The 17,679-nt window shown below is 36.1% G+C and overlaps 4 protein-coding genes across 4 annotated transcripts; 2 read left to right on the top strand and 2 right to left on the bottom strand.

Moving 5' to 3' along the window:
• Positions 1 to 1,315: 1,315 nt before the first annotated feature.
• LOC108834102 (receptor-like protein 12) lies at positions 1,316 to 6,340 on the bottom strand. Its single transcript, XM_057004006.1, has 2 exons — positions 6,283 to 6,340; positions 1,316 to 3,399 (listed from the first exon to the last, which is right to left on the bottom strand). Exons 1-2 carry the CDS (start codon positions 6,338 to 6,340, stop codon positions 1,316 to 1,318), a joined length of 2,142 nt encoding a protein of 713 aa, XP_056859986.1.
• A 304-nt stretch (positions 6,341 to 6,644) lies between these two features.
• On the top strand, positions 6,645 to 7,877 carry LOC130500381 (uncharacterized). The gene is made up of 2 exons (XM_056995381.1): positions 6,645 to 7,123; positions 7,188 to 7,877. Exons 1-2 carry the CDS (start codon positions 6,785 to 6,787, stop codon positions 7,482 to 7,484), a joined length of 636 nt encoding a protein of 211 aa, XP_056851361.1. The 5' UTR covers positions 6,645 to 6,784; the 3' UTR covers positions 7,485 to 7,877.
• A 121-nt stretch (positions 7,878 to 7,998) lies between these two features.
• On the bottom strand, positions 7,999 to 9,944 carry LOC130500383 (uncharacterized). Its single transcript, XM_056995384.1, has 2 exons — positions 9,218 to 9,944; positions 7,999 to 8,593 (listed from the first exon to the last, which is right to left on the bottom strand). The coding sequence occupies exons 1-2, from the start codon at positions 9,439 to 9,441 to the stop codon at positions 8,260 to 8,262; spliced, it is 558 nt and encodes a 185-aa protein (XP_056851364.1). The 5' UTR covers positions 9,442 to 9,944; the 3' UTR covers positions 7,999 to 8,259.
• Positions 8,664 to 11,027, top strand: LOC130508475 (uncharacterized). The gene is made up of 6 exons (XM_057004007.1): positions 8,664 to 8,686; positions 9,200 to 9,478; positions 9,561 to 9,690; positions 9,775 to 9,894; positions 9,970 to 10,466; positions 10,548 to 11,027. The coding sequence occupies exons 1-5, from the start codon at positions 8,664 to 8,666 to the stop codon at positions 9,997 to 9,999; spliced, it is 582 nt and encodes a 193-aa protein (XP_056859987.1). The 3' UTR covers positions 10,000 to 10,466; positions 10,548 to 11,027.
• The last annotated feature ends 6,652 nt before the right edge of the window (positions 11,028 to 17,679 follow it).

A 17,679-nucleotide genomic window follows, 5' to 3' on the forward strand; every position in this document is an offset into this window, starting at 1 on the left:
TAACAGTATATATTCAAATACCTTCAAAGAATATTACTATAGAAGGTTACAGAAAAAAAAAGAATATTACTATAAAACCATAAAATAGAACATTGCAAACAAAACACAAACGAGTCTTTTGGAGAAGACACCCGGCATATTCAGCACAAACTCATACACAAATCAGAATGCTCCAACGTCTGGAGGTGTTAGCTGTGACTTGGAAAGTCTTGTGTCAACTCATTGAATTTGGTTGGTAACCCCTTCCTCTGTCATAATTGAATTGTACCACTTGCCTTGAAATTTTCCACATACAACTTTCGGTCGCACTGGAAATCTTACCAACAAATGATAACTTTTACGAACAAAAGCATGTTATACGTCACAAATTATCTTTGTTTTATTGATGTGTCTTGTCAAACTTTGCTAATTTAAATTTACCTAACTTTATATACTCAAAACCCGATATTACAAATCTATGCATCTGTACTTTTATATTACACATTTACTTTGATTTAGTTTAACTGTTTCATAAATGTGTTGATGAATCATATAGTTTACCGCCTTTGACCATCTCCAATAGTGCATGTTAGACCATCTCCAATAGTGCATGTTATATGTCTTGTCTAACTGAGACATGAACTATTTGGGTTTAAAAAAAAAGAAAAATCTTAGAATTCGTTGGTTTTCTATACATATCATCTACCTGTTGATCGATGTGTCGGTGGCAGAGCTTACAGTAACTTCGCATTCAAAAGAAAGAACCAAACGTTTCGAGTTTCGGTTCTTCATGAAATGGTTTATTTTCTATTCATTTATTTAAAATAAATTTATCATCATTTTACAAAGATCATCCCTGGATTGTGTCCATCTGCAAAAATAAAAACGGTTTGACAAATCAAAAGATCTAAAATTTTAAATCGCAAATGACAAGCCCATCACCGCACGGCCGCACACTTCTACATCATATTGTCGGGCAAGGATAGTATGTTGACGTGTGGGAGAAGAAATGGTGTTGGGGAAGAGTAACGAAGACGAGAAAACAGGTTGTAATACAAGTGAAGCACGAGTGAAAAGTATAGTTATGTATATACGAGAAAGAAGACTTTTCATTAGGCCACCGCAAGTTGACTTGAGTAGGAGAAAATACCAAACGCTTTTATTACAAAAAAGAAAATAAAATAGAAATTACAAGCAAACAAACACAAACGTCTTTTTAGAAACCACACCTAGAAAATTCAGTCCAAATACAAACAACACGTCGCAAAAGAAATGCTTATTAGAAAGACTGCAAGAGATAGCTTTAACGGGAAGTTGTGGTCACCCTGAGTTTTCTTCAACCCAACTTTTCCGTAAACCATTCTTGTATGTCTGAAGCAAAAATATATCCGATCACCAATCCGCAAAAGACACCAGGTACATAGGCAATTGCAGCTGCAATCCAGTTGAACATTTTTTCCTCTTCCTCAGGCAATTCCTCGTGATGCTGTGAAGGAGGCTCCGGGACATGTCTTTCTCCACAGATTTCTTGGAGGTTGTAGAGTCCAGGGTTGTCCGTGAATGAAGAACAATTTTGCCTTTGAAACTGTGTGCCTCGTGGCACTGGACCTTGGAGACGGTTATGGGAGAAGTTCATGTATGACAAAAAAGAGAGCTTACCAAGATCTTGAGGGATTTCACCTGACAGATTATTACTCGAGAGATCCAACGTCTCGAGATTTGTCAAATTTGCCAAGCTTCGAGGGATATCGTCTGTGAATGAGTTGTGTGACAAGTTGAGGAGACGCAGTTCCTTCAAAAAGCCAATGGATACCGGGATTTTGCCATAAAATCTGTTTCCAGAGAAATCGATGGCTCTGAAGTCCTCTCGGATTCGCTCAAACCTCATATCTACTCCTTTGACCACCATTTCAATCGAGCGATAGATTGTAGGTTCAAATGAAAATTCTTGAATTAATTCATTCACAACATTTACCATGTAGTCATTTCCTTGGGTTGATGTGGTCATTTCACGCCAGCTGGAAAAGTAGTAAGGTGGGAGAGTTCCAGTGAAGTCATTATGTGAGACATCGATTACTCTTAAACTCTGAAACCCAATGGACTTGTGGCGATGATTCAACAGCCCATAGAACTTGTTCGATCTGAGGCTGAGTACTCGTAGTGACGGCAGAGATCCCAACCATGATGGAAACTTGTCCTTGATTTTGTTGCTTTCTACATTCACAAGTTCAAGAGCTTCGCAATTGATCAAGGACTTTGGAAACTTCCCCTCCAACTGGTTACGACTAACGTCCACTGATCTTAAAAGACCCATACTATCATTGGTAAATATATCTGGAATAGCTCCACTGAAACTATTGTTGCTCAGACTTAATTCCGCAAGATAAACCATGTTATTCCTTAAACATGAAGGAATCAATCCGCTGAAGAAATTGTTAGACAAATCTAAGAGAAATAATTGTTTAATCTTGCAGATCCAATGGGGAAATGGTCCGGTAAATGAATTTGAACTCAGATCCAACGTGTACCTCTCTATTTCTTGTGAGGAGTTTTCAAAACTGCTCAAAAGATTGTGAGAAAGAGTCGTCCACGGTATTCCCCATATGAAACTTGGTACTTCACCTGTCAACTTATTGTTGGAAAGATGTAATTCGTGGATATAGACTAACTTTGATATTGATCTAGGGATTGACCCTGTGAAATCGTTGTGGTCAAGGAATAAGTAGGAGAGGTTGATAAATTCAGATATGTTTTCCGGGATTGGGCCATCAAATCTGTTATGAGAAAGGTCTAGAACATCAAGCTCAAAGGATGACAAAGATGTATTCCCAAGCTCTATAGATCCCGTGAATTGGTTTTTTCCCAAACGTAAATATTGTAATGAAGGAATTGAGAGCAATGACTTAGGGAAAGGCCCTACAAATGAGTTATCATAAACAAGGAAACTTTCCAAGTTGTGAAATCCACTCATGTCTGATGGAAGCGTGGATGTGAATTTGTTAGAGTAGATGGAAAACTCGGTAAGCTTAGTTAGATTGGCTAATGAAATAGGAAAACTGCCACTTAAGCTATTGCCTCCAAGATATATGACTCTTAGCACATTTAGGTTTCCAAAGGAGGGTGGAACTTCACCTACCAAAAGATTGGTTGAAAGATTAAGATTTGTGAGACTAGAGAGGTTTCCTATTGAAGAGGGAATCTCTCCTCTAAGATTGTTAGACCCAAGGACAAGCTCTCTCAGATGGTTTAGATAGCCTATTGAATTCAGAATCTCACCTACTAGATCATTATGAGAAAGGTCAACAATTGTGAGACGAGAAAGGTTTCCTAGTGAAGAAGGAATCTCTCCTGTAAGATTGTTAGACCAAAGGATAAGCTCTCTCAGATGGTTTAGATAGCCTATTGAATGCGGAACCTCACCTACTAGATCATTATGAGAAAGGTCAAGAAGTGTGCACTACAAGAAAACACGCAGATTCTGAGGGAAATACCGAGGGAAAATGAGTTCCTCGAAAATTTCTGACAAAATATCGAGGAAATACCGAGGAAACCAAGAAATGGGGTTTCCTCGAAATTTCCTCACTATTTTTTGAGGAAATTTCGAGGAAGACCAACTTCCTCGGTATTTTTCGAGGGAATACCGAGGAAACCAGGGTCGTCGGAAACAATCGACGGATATTTCTAATATTTCGACGACATCTTGTAGCCGTTAGAGAGCCGTTGGGAGAGCCGTTGGGGATTTAAACTATTTCGAGGAAATTTCGAGGAGATGGCTGTTTCCCTCGAAATTTCCTCAGTATGCCGGGACAATTTCATCTATAAATACAGCCACCCCTCTTCCTCTTCATTCACTCCATTTCTTTTCTTCTTCTCTCCTAGTCTCACGAATTTGATTCCAAAAAAACATGTCTTCTTCAAATTATTTTCGTTCTTGGATGGATCGTCCTCATTTGGATCCGGACACGAGATTGCTTACGGAAGAATACAATCAAGGTATAATCGAGTTCATGAGGGTAGCTCGCCAACAACCGGAAGCAGAAACAGGTAAGTTAAGATGTCCTTGCTCTAATTGTAAAAATAGAAAAGTTATTAAAGAGTGGGATGTTTGGACTCATCTATTATTGAGTGGGTTTACACGAAGTTACAAAATTTGGTATCATCATGGGGAAACTGATTATGAACTTGGTAGTACTAGTGAACCTCAGCCGGCGGTTAGATTAGAAGAACCAATTAGGGCGGATGTAGATTATGGTGTAGGTACTGAGCAGATGATAAATGATCATTTTAGAGGGGAAGATTTACCCAATGCAGAAGCTAGGAGATTTTATGAAATGTTGGATGCTGGAAAGCAACCATTGTACGAAGGTTGCAGAGATGGTCATTCAGATTTATCATCTGCTATGAGACTGATGGGCATTAAAACAGATTATAACTTGGCTGAAGACTGTGTGGATGCGATAGCTAATTTTGTTAAAGGTATTCTACCTGAGGATAATGTAGCTCCAGGTTCATACTACGAGGTTCAAAAACTCGTAGCTGGGGTTGGTTTATCTTATCAGGTAATAGATGTATGCAGCGATAACTGCATGATTTATTGGAGGGCGGATGATCAGCGGACTACATGCAAATTTTGTGGGAAGCCTCGTTATAAAGATACGAGTGGAAGAGTTCCAGTGCCATATAAAAGGATGTGGTATTTGCCTTTGACGGAAAGGTTGCAGAGGTTGTATCTTTCAGAACGCACAGCGCAACGAATGAGATGGCATGCGGAGCACTCAACAGATGGTGAGATTAGACATCCTTCAGATGCAAAAGCGTGGAAACATTTCCAATCAAAGTATCCCGACTTTGCGTATGAGAGAAGAAATGTCTACCTTGGATTATGTACTGATGGTTTCAGCCCGTATGGGAAGAGTGGAAGACAATATTCTCTATGGCCAGTCATTGTTACACCATACAACTTACCCCCAAACTTGTGCTTGCGACGAGAGTTTTTGTTTCTCTCCATTCTCGTTCCCGGACCAGAGCATCCTAAGAGATCACTTGATGTGTTTCTTCAGCCACTAATATATGAGTTGCAACAACTATGGGCTCAAGGTGCTGAAACATACGATATTTCGTGTAAAGAAAACTTTCAAATGCGGGCAGTACTAATGTGGACAATAAGTGATTTTCCAGCATATGGTATGTTATCTGGATGGACAACGCATGGAAGGCTATCATGTCCATATTGTCAAGATAATACTGATGCTTTCCAACTAAAACACGGAAGGAAAACGTGTTGGTTTGACTGTCACAGGAGATTCCTACCACCTGATCATCCTTATCGTAGGAGTAGGAATTTGTTTACGAAGAACAAGAGGGTGTTTGACAGTCCACCTGCAGAAATTAGTGGGAAAGGTTTGAAGACACAACTAAGAGATTTTGGTGCAGAAAGGACGCCAGACGTCGGTGGACATGCGCGTTTTCCGGTAGATGCTGTTGGAAACCTACATAACTGGCACAAAAAAAGTATATTCTGGGATCTGCCATACTGGGAGGATCATTTGCTAAGGCATAATTTAGATGTCATGCACATTGAGAAGAACTTTTTTGACAACCTCATGAACACGATCCTTAACGTTCAAGGTAAAACAAAGGATAATTTGAAGTCAAGACTGGATTTAGTTGATATATGTGATCGTTCAGAACTTCATGTTGATGGGAATGGTAGGGCTCCTTTTCCCATATACCGACTTGATGCAGAGGGAAAAAATGCGTTCTTCGATTGGATTTCAAACGATGTGGAGTTTCCAGACGGTTATGCATCTAATTTGCGTAACTGTATCGACAGAAAGGAAGGAAAGTTTATTGGTTTAAAAAGTCACGATTGTCATGTGTTGATGCAGCGCTTACTTCCGTTTGCTTTCAAGGAACTATTACCACGAAATGTTCATGAAGCAATAGCAGGGATAAGTGCTTTCTTCCGCGATTTATGCGCCAGATCAGTGACTCTTGAAGGTATTGAAAATCTGAAGACTAACATAGCCATGATTCAGTGCAACCTTGAGAAGATATTTCCTCCCTCATTTTTTGATGTTATGGAGCATCTTGTTATTCACCTGGCAAGAGAATTGGAACTTGGTGGTCCTGTGCAGTATAGATGGATGTATCTGTATGAGCGGTATATGTTCCATTTGAAGAAGATGGTGAAAAATCTAAGTAGGGTGGAAGGTTCTATAATCGCACAGATGATCAATGAAGAAATTTCAAACTTTGCTGAGTACTACTTTCCAGCAGAAGTTCAGACCAAAAACAGAAGACCTGCACGGCACGATGATAGAGGCGAACGGGCAACATACCATGTTACGGTTCCTGACATTTTTACAGATGTTGGACGACTTAGCGGAAAATCAAAGGACCGTCGACTTACTGAGCAGGAGCGCAGTCATTTGCAAACATGTTTGCTCACCAACTGCGAAGATGTTCTTCAATATGAGAGGTAAGTTTATTATCTTACAAAATTTTATTTTAACAAATTAACATTTATATCTTAATTAATTACATTTTTTGTCTTCACAGGATTTTCATGGCAGAAAAGCGGTTCGAATATAGATACGCTACAGAGGCAGAACTAGAAGAAATGAAGCAAAGAGAATTTGCTGGATGGATGTTTACTTCCTTAAACAAATTAAAAAATCATTTATCACATATTTATAGAAATTAAAAAAATATTTATCACATATTTATACTCATATATATGTGCTATTAATAGGTGTCTGCTGGTTTGGCCAGAGGTGAAACATTTGACGATTGGATACGCGAGATGGTGGTTGGACCAAACTATGTTGTGAAGTCATATCCGAGATTTTGTACTCGAGGATATGCATTCACAACTGAAAAGACGAAACGTTCGCGTACGACCTATGATGCTGGCGTTTGTTCTGCATCGGGAGATGATGTATACTACGGACACATACATGAGATTTTGGAAATCAAGTATTTAGGCCTGCTTGGATTGCGCTGTACTGTTTTCTATTGTGATTGGCACGACATCACTCCAGATCGAGGTGTGAGAACAGATGCATTTGGTGTTACATCAGTTAATTCGAGACGAAAGCTGCAATATTATGATCCTTTCATTCTTGCTTCTCAGGCCGATCAGGTAAGTTATTGGTCATCATGTGTAATAATTTAAACTTGTACTAAAAAATTTTAAAATGTTACAGGTTTGTTATATCAAGTACCCCCGGATAAGAAACAGAGATGATCCATGGGTTACTGTTACCAGGCTCAACCCGAGAGGCCGAGTTCAGGGGAGTTCTGAGCTGGAAGACCCACTACAACCAATCACATCCAGTAACTTAAGTGCAGCAGAAGATGTAGCAGGAGTTGGCCTTGTAGTAGATTTCACCGACTTCACAGAGGAAGCCGTCGTTCACGCACAGGATGAACCAGTTATTGGAGAGTTTCACCAAGATCCAGATTCAGATTCATCTGCTGATGATGAGTCGGAATCAGAGTAGTTTTTTTTTTTTTTTTTTTTTACTAATTGCGAGGAAATTTCGAGGGAAGCTAGGGTTTCCTCGAAATTTCCTCGGAATTACCCTTAACGGTTTAGGGGTTTGATAAAAATTACTTAGATCCTCGAAATTTCCTCGAAATATTCCGAGGAAATTTCGACGACCAAGATAATTTTAGGGGTTTGATTTAAAACACCTTTTTTCGTCGAAATACCCTCGAAATATTTCGAGGAAATTTCGAGGGAATACAAATTTTTTGGTGTTCCTCGAAATTCCGTCGAAATATTTCGAGGGAATTTCGAGGACCTAGCCAATTTTTGGTAGTTCCTCGAAATTCCCTCACAATATTTCGACGGAATTTCGAGGAACAGGGGGTTTTAAACCGAAAACAACGTTTTGCGGATTGAATAACACGTATATAACCTTCATTAAGTGTCTTAGCCAGATTATAAAGTCCAACTTTAGGGTTTTAACCCGAAAACAATGTTTTGCGGATTGAGACGAAAACCACACAACATAAGATAAACACTTATACGTTTTAATAAACGTTAAAGGAAATACTTACAATAATTTTTGTAATTGTGTTATTTCATTATTTATGATCATCTATACAAAGAAACCTCATTATTATGAATTACATTTGTATAAGAAATGACATAGGGAAAAAAATCGATGTTTTCAAAACCCCAAACCCTATTTCCTCGAAATTTCCTCACAATATTGTGAGGAAATTTCGAGGAATGTTTTCCTCGGACTGTTTTTCATTAACCAGGAAACCCTAGCCGCCAACAAGAGAATTTCGAGGAAATTTCGACGACCACGTTAAAAAATTTCGAGGAAATTTCGACGGACCCTGTCCGTCGGACCCCTCATAAATTAGGTTTTCATTCTTTTCTTCCCCATTTCTCTCCTTCTCGATTTTCCTCTCTTCCTCACCGCCTCCTTCTCCTCTCCTCTCTCTTCCTCGCGGCTCCTCTCCTTCTCCTCTCCTCTCTTCTCTCTTCCTCGACGGATCTCCTCTCCTCTCCTCTCCTCTCTTCCTCTCGGCCTCCTTCCTCTCCTCTCTTCCTCTCCTCTCTTCCCATGTAAGTTCATATCTCTTCTCTTCCTCTCTTTATAGATCTCGAAATTTAGGTTGTTAGATAGAAAATTCTAGGATTGAATGGAATATTTAGGATTTGCATGTTTGGATTGTTGTTTGGATTGTTGGTATTTTTTTTTTTTGATTCATTTTGTGTTTTTGATTTTTTAAAACGTTTTTTTTAATTTTTTAAAACGTTTTTTTGATTTTAAAACTATTTTTTGAATTTTAAAACGTTTTTTTGATTTTTAAAATGTTTTTTTGATTTTTAAAACGTTTTAGTGATTTTAAAACTATTTTTTGAATTTTTAAAACGTTTTTTTGATTTTTAAAACGTTTTTTTGATTTTTAAAACGTTTTTTGATTTTTAAAACTATTTTTATATATTAAAACTATTTTTATATATTAAAACTATTTTTTTATTTATTAAACTATTTTTAATATATTAAAACTATTTTTAATATATTAAAACTATTTTTTGTAATTATTAAACTATTTTTAATATTTAAAACTATTTTATATATTAAATCTATTTTTAATATATCAAAACTATTTTTTGTAATTATTAAACAATTTTAATATATTAACAAATTAAATAAATAATTGTATATATTAAATAAAATTTATTTATATAAAGGTCTCAAGAGGAACATACCCGCTCTCGACAGCGTCGTGGTCGTGGTGGTTCGGGGAGCGGCTCCATTTCGGGTTCCGCATCGCCGTACAGCTCCTACCAGACATCTCCTTCTCCATTTCCCTCTCATTCTCCTCCCGCTCCCGGTGTGGCACCCACTCCTGCTCCTGCTCATGCTCCTGCTCATCCGGCACTTCTGAGAGTTGCGGAGTTTGTTCGACAGCCGGGTCGTGACCATCTTCCATATCTCACTCAGTATCCACGTGGACAGGGTCAGACATGGTAATTAAACCTATTTTTTTTTTCATTAAAATTTGATTCATTTAAAATATTTAATTCTAAAATAATTAATTCTTTTTATTAGGTTTGACCGATCCGGGAACGGGATCAGCGGATGGATCAACAGTATGATGTACTCGTCCCTCGACAATGGACATCCGACTTTCACCGACTTCCCTCTCGAGAAGCAGCATATGTGGTTTCAACAGTTTGCGGTAAGTTTTCTATTTTTTACTTATTTTTTACTTATTTTTTTCATCTTTAATATTAATTTTCTACTAATTGTGTTTTATTTTCAGCAACAATTCAACTGGAATGCCGATGATACGTTGTTTATCTATTACCACTTCGTCCATAAAGTTATGGACAACTATGGGAAGCAGATGCACTCGTGGAAGAAGAAGTGGGAAATAAACAAGGTTCGTTTTTATTTATGATACAATTTTTTTATTTTTTAAATATTTTTTTATTTATTTAACAATTTTTTTTTAAAGGTTCCAAAGGGGATGGACCCGACGGTCTGACGGGAGTTGAGTGAGCATTGGAGTAAGAACGAAGTCAGAGCAACTTCTTCCACCAACTCCACCAACCGCAAGAGCGACCGTAAGGGGAAGGGCATGTACGTCCATAACTTGGGTGCTCAGTCTTTAGCTAGTCTGGGAGATCGCTTGGTAAGCTTGTCGGTTTTTATTATATTATTTAAGATTCTAATATTTTTTGTGCATTTCTTTTAATTACTAATGTTTGTTTAATTTATGTTTTTTCCAAGGCGCAAGAAAATGAGGGGGAGCCGGTTGATCATCTCCGCCTAATAAAGACGGCGTATACCAACAAGAAGACCGGCGAGATTGATGATGGTGTTGTGAGGGATGTGGTCACCCTCATCGACAGTCAGATGGAACAGGAAGTGTCTCAGCTTCAAACCGAGGATGACGATTCGACGGGATCGACCGGCTTGCCTCGGGTTCGGATCAACCAAATCGTTGAAGCGGTAAGTTCATTTTTTAAAGTTCAATCCTTTTTTATATTATTTAAATTTTTATATTATTTAAATTTACACTTTCTTTTTCAGTCGGTTCCAAAGAAGAAGGGCCGTTTGTTCGGTTTGGCTCGTCGGTCTCCCTCGGTTCCGTCTGCTTCTGCACCACCACCGTCCTATGTTGATCAAGAAGTCCTTCTGAGCCAGATGAGGGACAAGGATGCTCGCATATCTGCGCTGGAGTCCATGGTGGCGAGTCAAGAGGCGGGCTGGGAGGCACAGAGGAAGCTGAACGAGCAAATGATGGCGATGATGAGGAGCATGAACCCGAACGCCAACGTCGACTTCCCGAACATGCCAGACCCGGACTTCCAAACCCCGTAGTTTAATTTATTTCAAAAACTCTAAATGTTTTCTTTTCGTTTGTATGACTTTGAATTTTAAATAATATGTTTTTAATTTAAATTTTAATTTTATATTTACGAATTTCAATTTTAAAAATATTATTTTTTAAAAAAATAATTTTTTAAAAAATTTAATTTTCGGAATATTCAGAGGAACAGATGTCCTCGGTATATACCGAGGGAAGTGTTCCTCGGTATATTCCGAGGGAGGGTTCCTCGAAAATTTTCGAGGAAAGCAGCCCTCGAAAATTTTCGAGGAACCTGTCCCTCGGAAAATTTCGACGAACCGCTTTCCTCGAAAATTTTCGAGGAACACCGTTCGTCGAAATTTTCCGAGGGACAGGTTCCTCGAAAATTTTCGTAGGTCTTTTCCCTCGGTATAATCCTCGGTATATACCGAGGGAATTGTTCCTCAATATATTCCGAGGACCTCTTCGACGAAGTACAGTCCTCTAAATTTCCTCGGAATTATGTTTCCTCGAAATTCCGTCACAAAATTTCGAGGAAATTTCGACGGAAAATGAAATTTCGACGAGTTTTTTTCGAGGGACATTTTCCTCGGTATTTCGTCGGAATACGCGTATTCCGACGAAATACCGAGGAAAAAGCCCCTCGATATCGGCGTGTTTTCTTGTAGTGGTGAGATGAGAAAGGTTTCCTAGTGAAGAAGGAATCTCTCCTGAAAGATGGTTAGACCCAAGGATAAGCTCTCTCAGATGGTTTAGATAGCCTATTGAATCCGGAATCTCACCTACTAGATCATTATGAGAAAGGTCAAGAAGTGTGAGATGAGAAAGGTTTCCTAGTGAAGAAAGAATCTCTCCTGAAAGATGGTTAGACCCAAGGATAAACTCTCTCAGATTGTTTAGATAGCCTAGTGAAGAAGGAATCTCCCCATGGAGAAAGCATTGTCTAAGATCTAGGTGACGAAGATATTGGAGTCTAAAAAGGCTACTATTAGTTTTCAAAGAACCATTGAGAAACGTCCAAGAAAGGTCGAGTGATATCACCTGGCCAAATATATCATCGCATGTGACACCTTCCCAATGACAACAATCACTGCTCTTATTCCACAGACTTGCGTTAGACTCTTCAGTCGGAAACTCGTCTATGAATTCCAAAAGAGCCTTCCTCTGGTCGTGGCGGCAAAAGTGGAGCCTAGGAGAAGCAAGAGCGTGGATTAGGAGGCAGCAATAGATAGTAAAAATAGTACAAGAAAGGCAATAACAATGGCTTGGGATCATTTTTTCTTTGTTTTGAGTATATGTTGTACTTGTAAGTGATGGGTGGTTATCTTGTATGTGCTTCACTCGCTCTCTTTAAAAGAAGAAGAAACCCCTTACTCGGGCTGTGACTTAGTAAGTCTTTTTCGTCAACGCGGCTGTGACTTAGTAAGCTTTTTTTTTTGACGCGGTTGCTCAAAAATATCTCTCAACGTTTTATGTAAGCTTTTTGTAATTATGTGTTATCTTTCAAATTAAACCACGATTTTTCCATTGAACTTGACTATATATATGGATAACTTATCCCAAAGCAAAATGAATTAAAATATGATTGACTTCTGAAACTGATGATTATCAAAAGTACAATAGGAATGAAAAGGAAAAAAAATGGTTGGGAACAAAATTATAAAGCTCTAACCGGTGATCATTGAATTAGGAATATGAATGAGTAGGAAATGAATGAATAAAAATAAAATTAATAGAATTAAAGGAAATATTTATTACTTTTGTTCCATATCAATTTTGATAAGAAATGCTTTTGTTCTATGGTTCCTTAAAATTTAAAGAATGATAAATAATCAGACGCATAAAAAATTTCCTATAAATAGTATAATTTTTAAGGAATGAATGAAAATTGATCATTAACCTTGGTTCTCTATGTCATCAGTTAGAGCCTAAGAACATAAATGATCTTTTATTGTTATTATTCCTTTCCAGTTTTGATAAAGAACATTTTTAATTTGTTCCATAGTTCCATAAAATTAGAGTAATGACAACGGCATTGTATGTAATAAATATTCCTTCTAAATGAATGGTGTAAATTTAAAGAAATGACAATAAATTCATTCTTCTCATCCATTCCTTTTTGTCACCATTTTGTTAGAATACCTCTCTTACCGTATTTATGCACAAACCTATATGACATTAAAAATTATTTACCCAAATGACCAACTTCAATTTTCTTTGGGACATTTTAATAACAAGTTTGTATTCGTGTAACCAGGGGTGATCCTTCCCATTTACAACTATTTGTATATCATGATCGCCAACTCCTCAGAGTAAGAGGATCAGTATTTTATAGCACACTCTTGTGAGGATTGCAAATAACAATATATCTACGAATACCTTCAAATAATATTACTACAGAAACATCAAATAGAACATTACAAACAAAACACAGACGAGTCTTTTGGAGAAGACACCCGGCAAATTCAGCACAAATACAAACACAAATCAGAACTATGCTCCAATGTCTGGAGGTGTTGGCTGTGACTTCGAAAGTCCTGTGTCAACTCATTGAATTCGGTTGGTACCCCTCCCTCTGTCATAATTGAATTGTGCCACTTGCCTTGAAATTTCCACATAAATGCTGACTCCTTCATTGTGTAGCTACAACTCTTGGTCGCATTAAAAATCTTACCAACAAATAAAATGTAAAAATGCAGGATAAAATTTACGAACAAAAGCATGTTACATGTCACAAATTATCTTTGGTTTATTGATGTGTCTTGTCAAACTCCGACATGGACTTTTTAGACCAAAAAGAAACAAAGAAGACTTAGAATTAGGCTGGACATTTTATCTGTTAAATTTAATTCGATTCGTTATTCGTTGCTATTTGCTCCAAAAAATTTGGATATTCGTAAGCTTTCGAAACAAAGTAAATACTAAAATTTAATATCCGTTAAAATCAAAGCAAATCACAAATATTAAAATTTAGGGAAGCGAATATCTAATCCGATCCGTCAATATATAATACATGTATATTTTGATTATATTTAAAGTTTTAAATGTATAAAATTATAATAATTATTATTTTAACGATTTGACAGAGTCTATTCATATTGTTACTTATATAAAAGTATTACATAAAAGAAAGAAAAAATATTTATGATAATTATAATTTTTTCTTAAGTTCTGCCTTACTATAATTGTTAACTAAAAATTTACAAAATATGTAGATTCACTACTTCTTTTAGTTTTTTTTATATTTTATATCATGTAAAAACAATTTTTACAAAACAAATTTGTATCGTTTTTTAAGATTATTTGTATTAATCAAAACAAATGAGATATCCGTAAATATCTATTTATTTTCTGGATATCCGTTTTTCCGAATATCCGTATTTTTCCGAAGCAAAGAAAATCAAAAAATTAGATATCCGTAACATTCGAAGCAAATCACAAATACCTTCAAAAACCCGGATATCCAATCCATGCCCCAGCCTAATCATTGGTTTTGTATTCTACTAACTTGTAGAAAAAAAGTTTACCGTACATCATCTATTAGCCTGTAGATTTTTCTGCGGCAGAGTATACAAATAGGTTGTATTCATGTAATGTAAGCATTCAAAAGAAATTATACACAAGAAAATGAACAAAAAATCACAAATTTTTTGAAAAAAAAAGCCAAGAGAGATGGAGACATATGAAACGGGTTTTTCTTATTTTGACAAGAATGTTTACATTGGTTTATATACATCAAGAATCTTAACCTACTTTCCTTAAATATAGATTGCCAAAGATATCAAATAATGATGTAGAGTAACATATCGTAATGGCCTCCCTTAAACTGGAGCATGCACATCGTAAATGCCCAGCTTGCGTAGGAATGTTTTGAACTTCATGTGTCTCAATGCTTTGGTGATGATGTCTGCAAGCTGATTCGGCGAGGAGACATAGGATGGTGAATTTTTTCCTGCTGTGATCACATCCCGAATGAAGTGAAATCGTTTTCTACATGTTTGAACCGGGTTGACAGAACGCAATAGCCGATATGCTGTCAGAATGCAAACGCATTGGTACAGGAGGAGAGACACAAAAATCAGCAAGTAGTTGTTTGACACTGAACAACTCTTTTGTGAGGTACGTCACTGCGGGATACTCGGCTTCAGCTGATGATAAACTGACTGTGTCTTCTTTTTTGTTTTCCATGAGATCGGAGATTAACAAGCTGAACAAGAAAGCCTGTAAGTGATCTTCTTGTGATTGGGCACGACGGCCAGTCCAAGTCGCACCAACCATGTATCTGTAGAGTCTCCGGTTTAATAAGAAAGATTCCTTGTCCCGGGTTGGATTTTAAATAACTCTTACTACACGCAAGCAAGCATCCCAATGATCATGCATGTGGGTTCTTAATATACTGAGCCAAGTGTGAACTGAGTATGAGAGTTTGGCCTCGTCACAGCCAGAGATATATAACTCTACCAACCAACCTACTATACTGAGTTTGATCAGGATAAAGCAGACAATCAGACGACGAGAGTTTATGGTTTTGTTCCATGGGAAAAGCAGTGGGTTTTGTGCCGAAGAGTCTGTTTCAGTGAGGATGTTGAGGACATATTTTCTCTGAGATAGATAGAAACCTTGAGAGTTCCTTGCAACTTCAATTCTCATAAAATATTTGAGAACACCAAGGTCTTCCATGTGGAAGAAAGTTGACCAGTAGGACTTAAATCTTTCAAGTGAATGCAAGCAGTTTCCAGAGACAATTAGATCGTTGACATAGACCAGGGCATGAAGGATAATACATTTGTTGTCGTAGCTGAACATTGAGTAGTCTTGCCGTGATTGTCGGAAACAATAACTTTTTAAAAGCTGTAGACAACTTCTGAAACCAGCAACGGAGAGCCTGTTTGAGGCCGTATGGAGATTTCCGTAACCAGAAAAATTTAGTAGGATCATCATTTTTGAATACCTGAGGCAATTTCATATAGACCTCCTCTGTTAAATCACCATGTAAGAAAGTGTTGTGGACATATATATGGTGTACATGCAAATCTTTAGGCACTGAAACCTCGAGAAATATGTGTATGGTGGTCATCTTTGCAACCGGTGCAAAAGTTTCATCATAGTCGACTCCTTCCTCTTGACGATTTCCCAATACGACTAACCGCACTTTGTAGCGCTCAATTGTCCAATCAGATCGATAATTGATCTTATATATCCATTTGTTGCCTGTAGCTCTTTTCGGGAGGTAGTTCTTTAATCATCCATGTACTATATGTAATTAGATCATCGATCTCAGTAGCCATTGCTCTACGAGTCTACGCTACACTTCATCAAGTATAGCTCTAGCATAAGATTTACGTTCCACATACTTAGTAGTAGCAACAGGAAAAACTCAATGAATTTCTGAAAACTTTGTGTCATCGAGATAATCAACAATTGGATAGAGAACCCTTGACGAAGTTTCTAGAGAAACCAACTCTGTGGCAACTGTCTTTATGACAAAGTGCTTCAGTGTCACTGGAGTAACTTTACGACGGTGACCTTGACCCAACATTTCAGATATTGATAATTGTGCAGTAGCTGCCGTTATGGTTGTATACGGTTGGCTTGGCTGTTTGGCGAAGAAGGAACAGTCTCTTGTTGCATATGATATTCTAGTTAGATATTTGTAATGTGATGTTTGATAATTGTCGGTGATTTGTAGAGCTTCTCTCACTGAGTATTTGCATTTGTCAAAATATTCACTGTTCATTTCTTTTCAAGTGAGTCCACCGAAGTGCAGTAGTAGTTATTTCGGTGAAGGGCTGAATTTTGGGTTATTAATGTTGATTGGTAGAGCATTAACTTTATCATTATACCTTATATTATCCAATTAATATTTGTTAGAAAAGCATTTACTAAATGCTAATATTTTCTAAATGTTCTCTGGTAAATGTGTTCACATGAAGTTTTTGGAAGAGCATTTGCATTTATAATTTATAAATTTAAAAATAATATATAATTAGTTTATTTATTTAATTTAATAATATCATAAAATTATTTTTATACCCAGAAAATTAAATTTTGATTTCTAAAATAAATTTCCCATATAAATAATTTTTCAAAAATTATTTATCATTTAAAATATAATTTAATTATAATTAATTTAATTAAATTATATAAATTATATTTTAAATTAATTATATAAATTAAATTAAAATTTAAAATATAATATTATTAAATTAATCACATAAATTAATTATATTTTAAAATATAATATAATTAAATTAATCATATAAATTAAATTATATTTTAAATGCGAAATATTATTTTTAAAATAGATATTTTAATTGTAATTTTTTTTTAAATAACATTTTCGATATACACATAATTTTGAAATTAGTAAATAAAATAATTATATATTTTTATATATTAATATATATATATTAGAAATATATTCATTATAAATAAATATATTATATAGTACAGTATATACTAACTTTAATAATAATTTTAAATAGCATGTCCATACTACTCTACCAATCAATGTATTAAACAGTTTAACAAAAACACTAGATTTTGACCCGGCTTTCAGAGGGCGGGTATATTTTTGTTTTTAATTTAACTTTTAGCAATTTAATTTATATATTTGTAATCATATTTGTGTTTTTTGTAATCATATTTTTTATACTATTTTTGAAAAATATTAGTAAGAAGTTTTGATAATTGTATTGAATTTGTGATGTTGCATAACTATACATTTATACCCAATTTTTGTTTAAATCAGATCCGGACCTGCAATTAAACTGATACACCCAACAATCTGGTTTGTAATTTGGTTGTGTTTTAGGAAAAAAAATATGATTTAATAATCCGGTATAGCTTAAA

Source organism: Raphanus sativus, chromosome 2 (genome assembly GCF_000801105.2).
Source record: "Raphanus sativus cultivar WK10039 chromosome 2, ASM80110v3, whole genome shotgun sequence".
Lineage (NCBI taxonomy): Eukaryota > Viridiplantae > Streptophyta > Magnoliopsida > Brassicales > Brassicaceae > Raphanus > Raphanus sativus.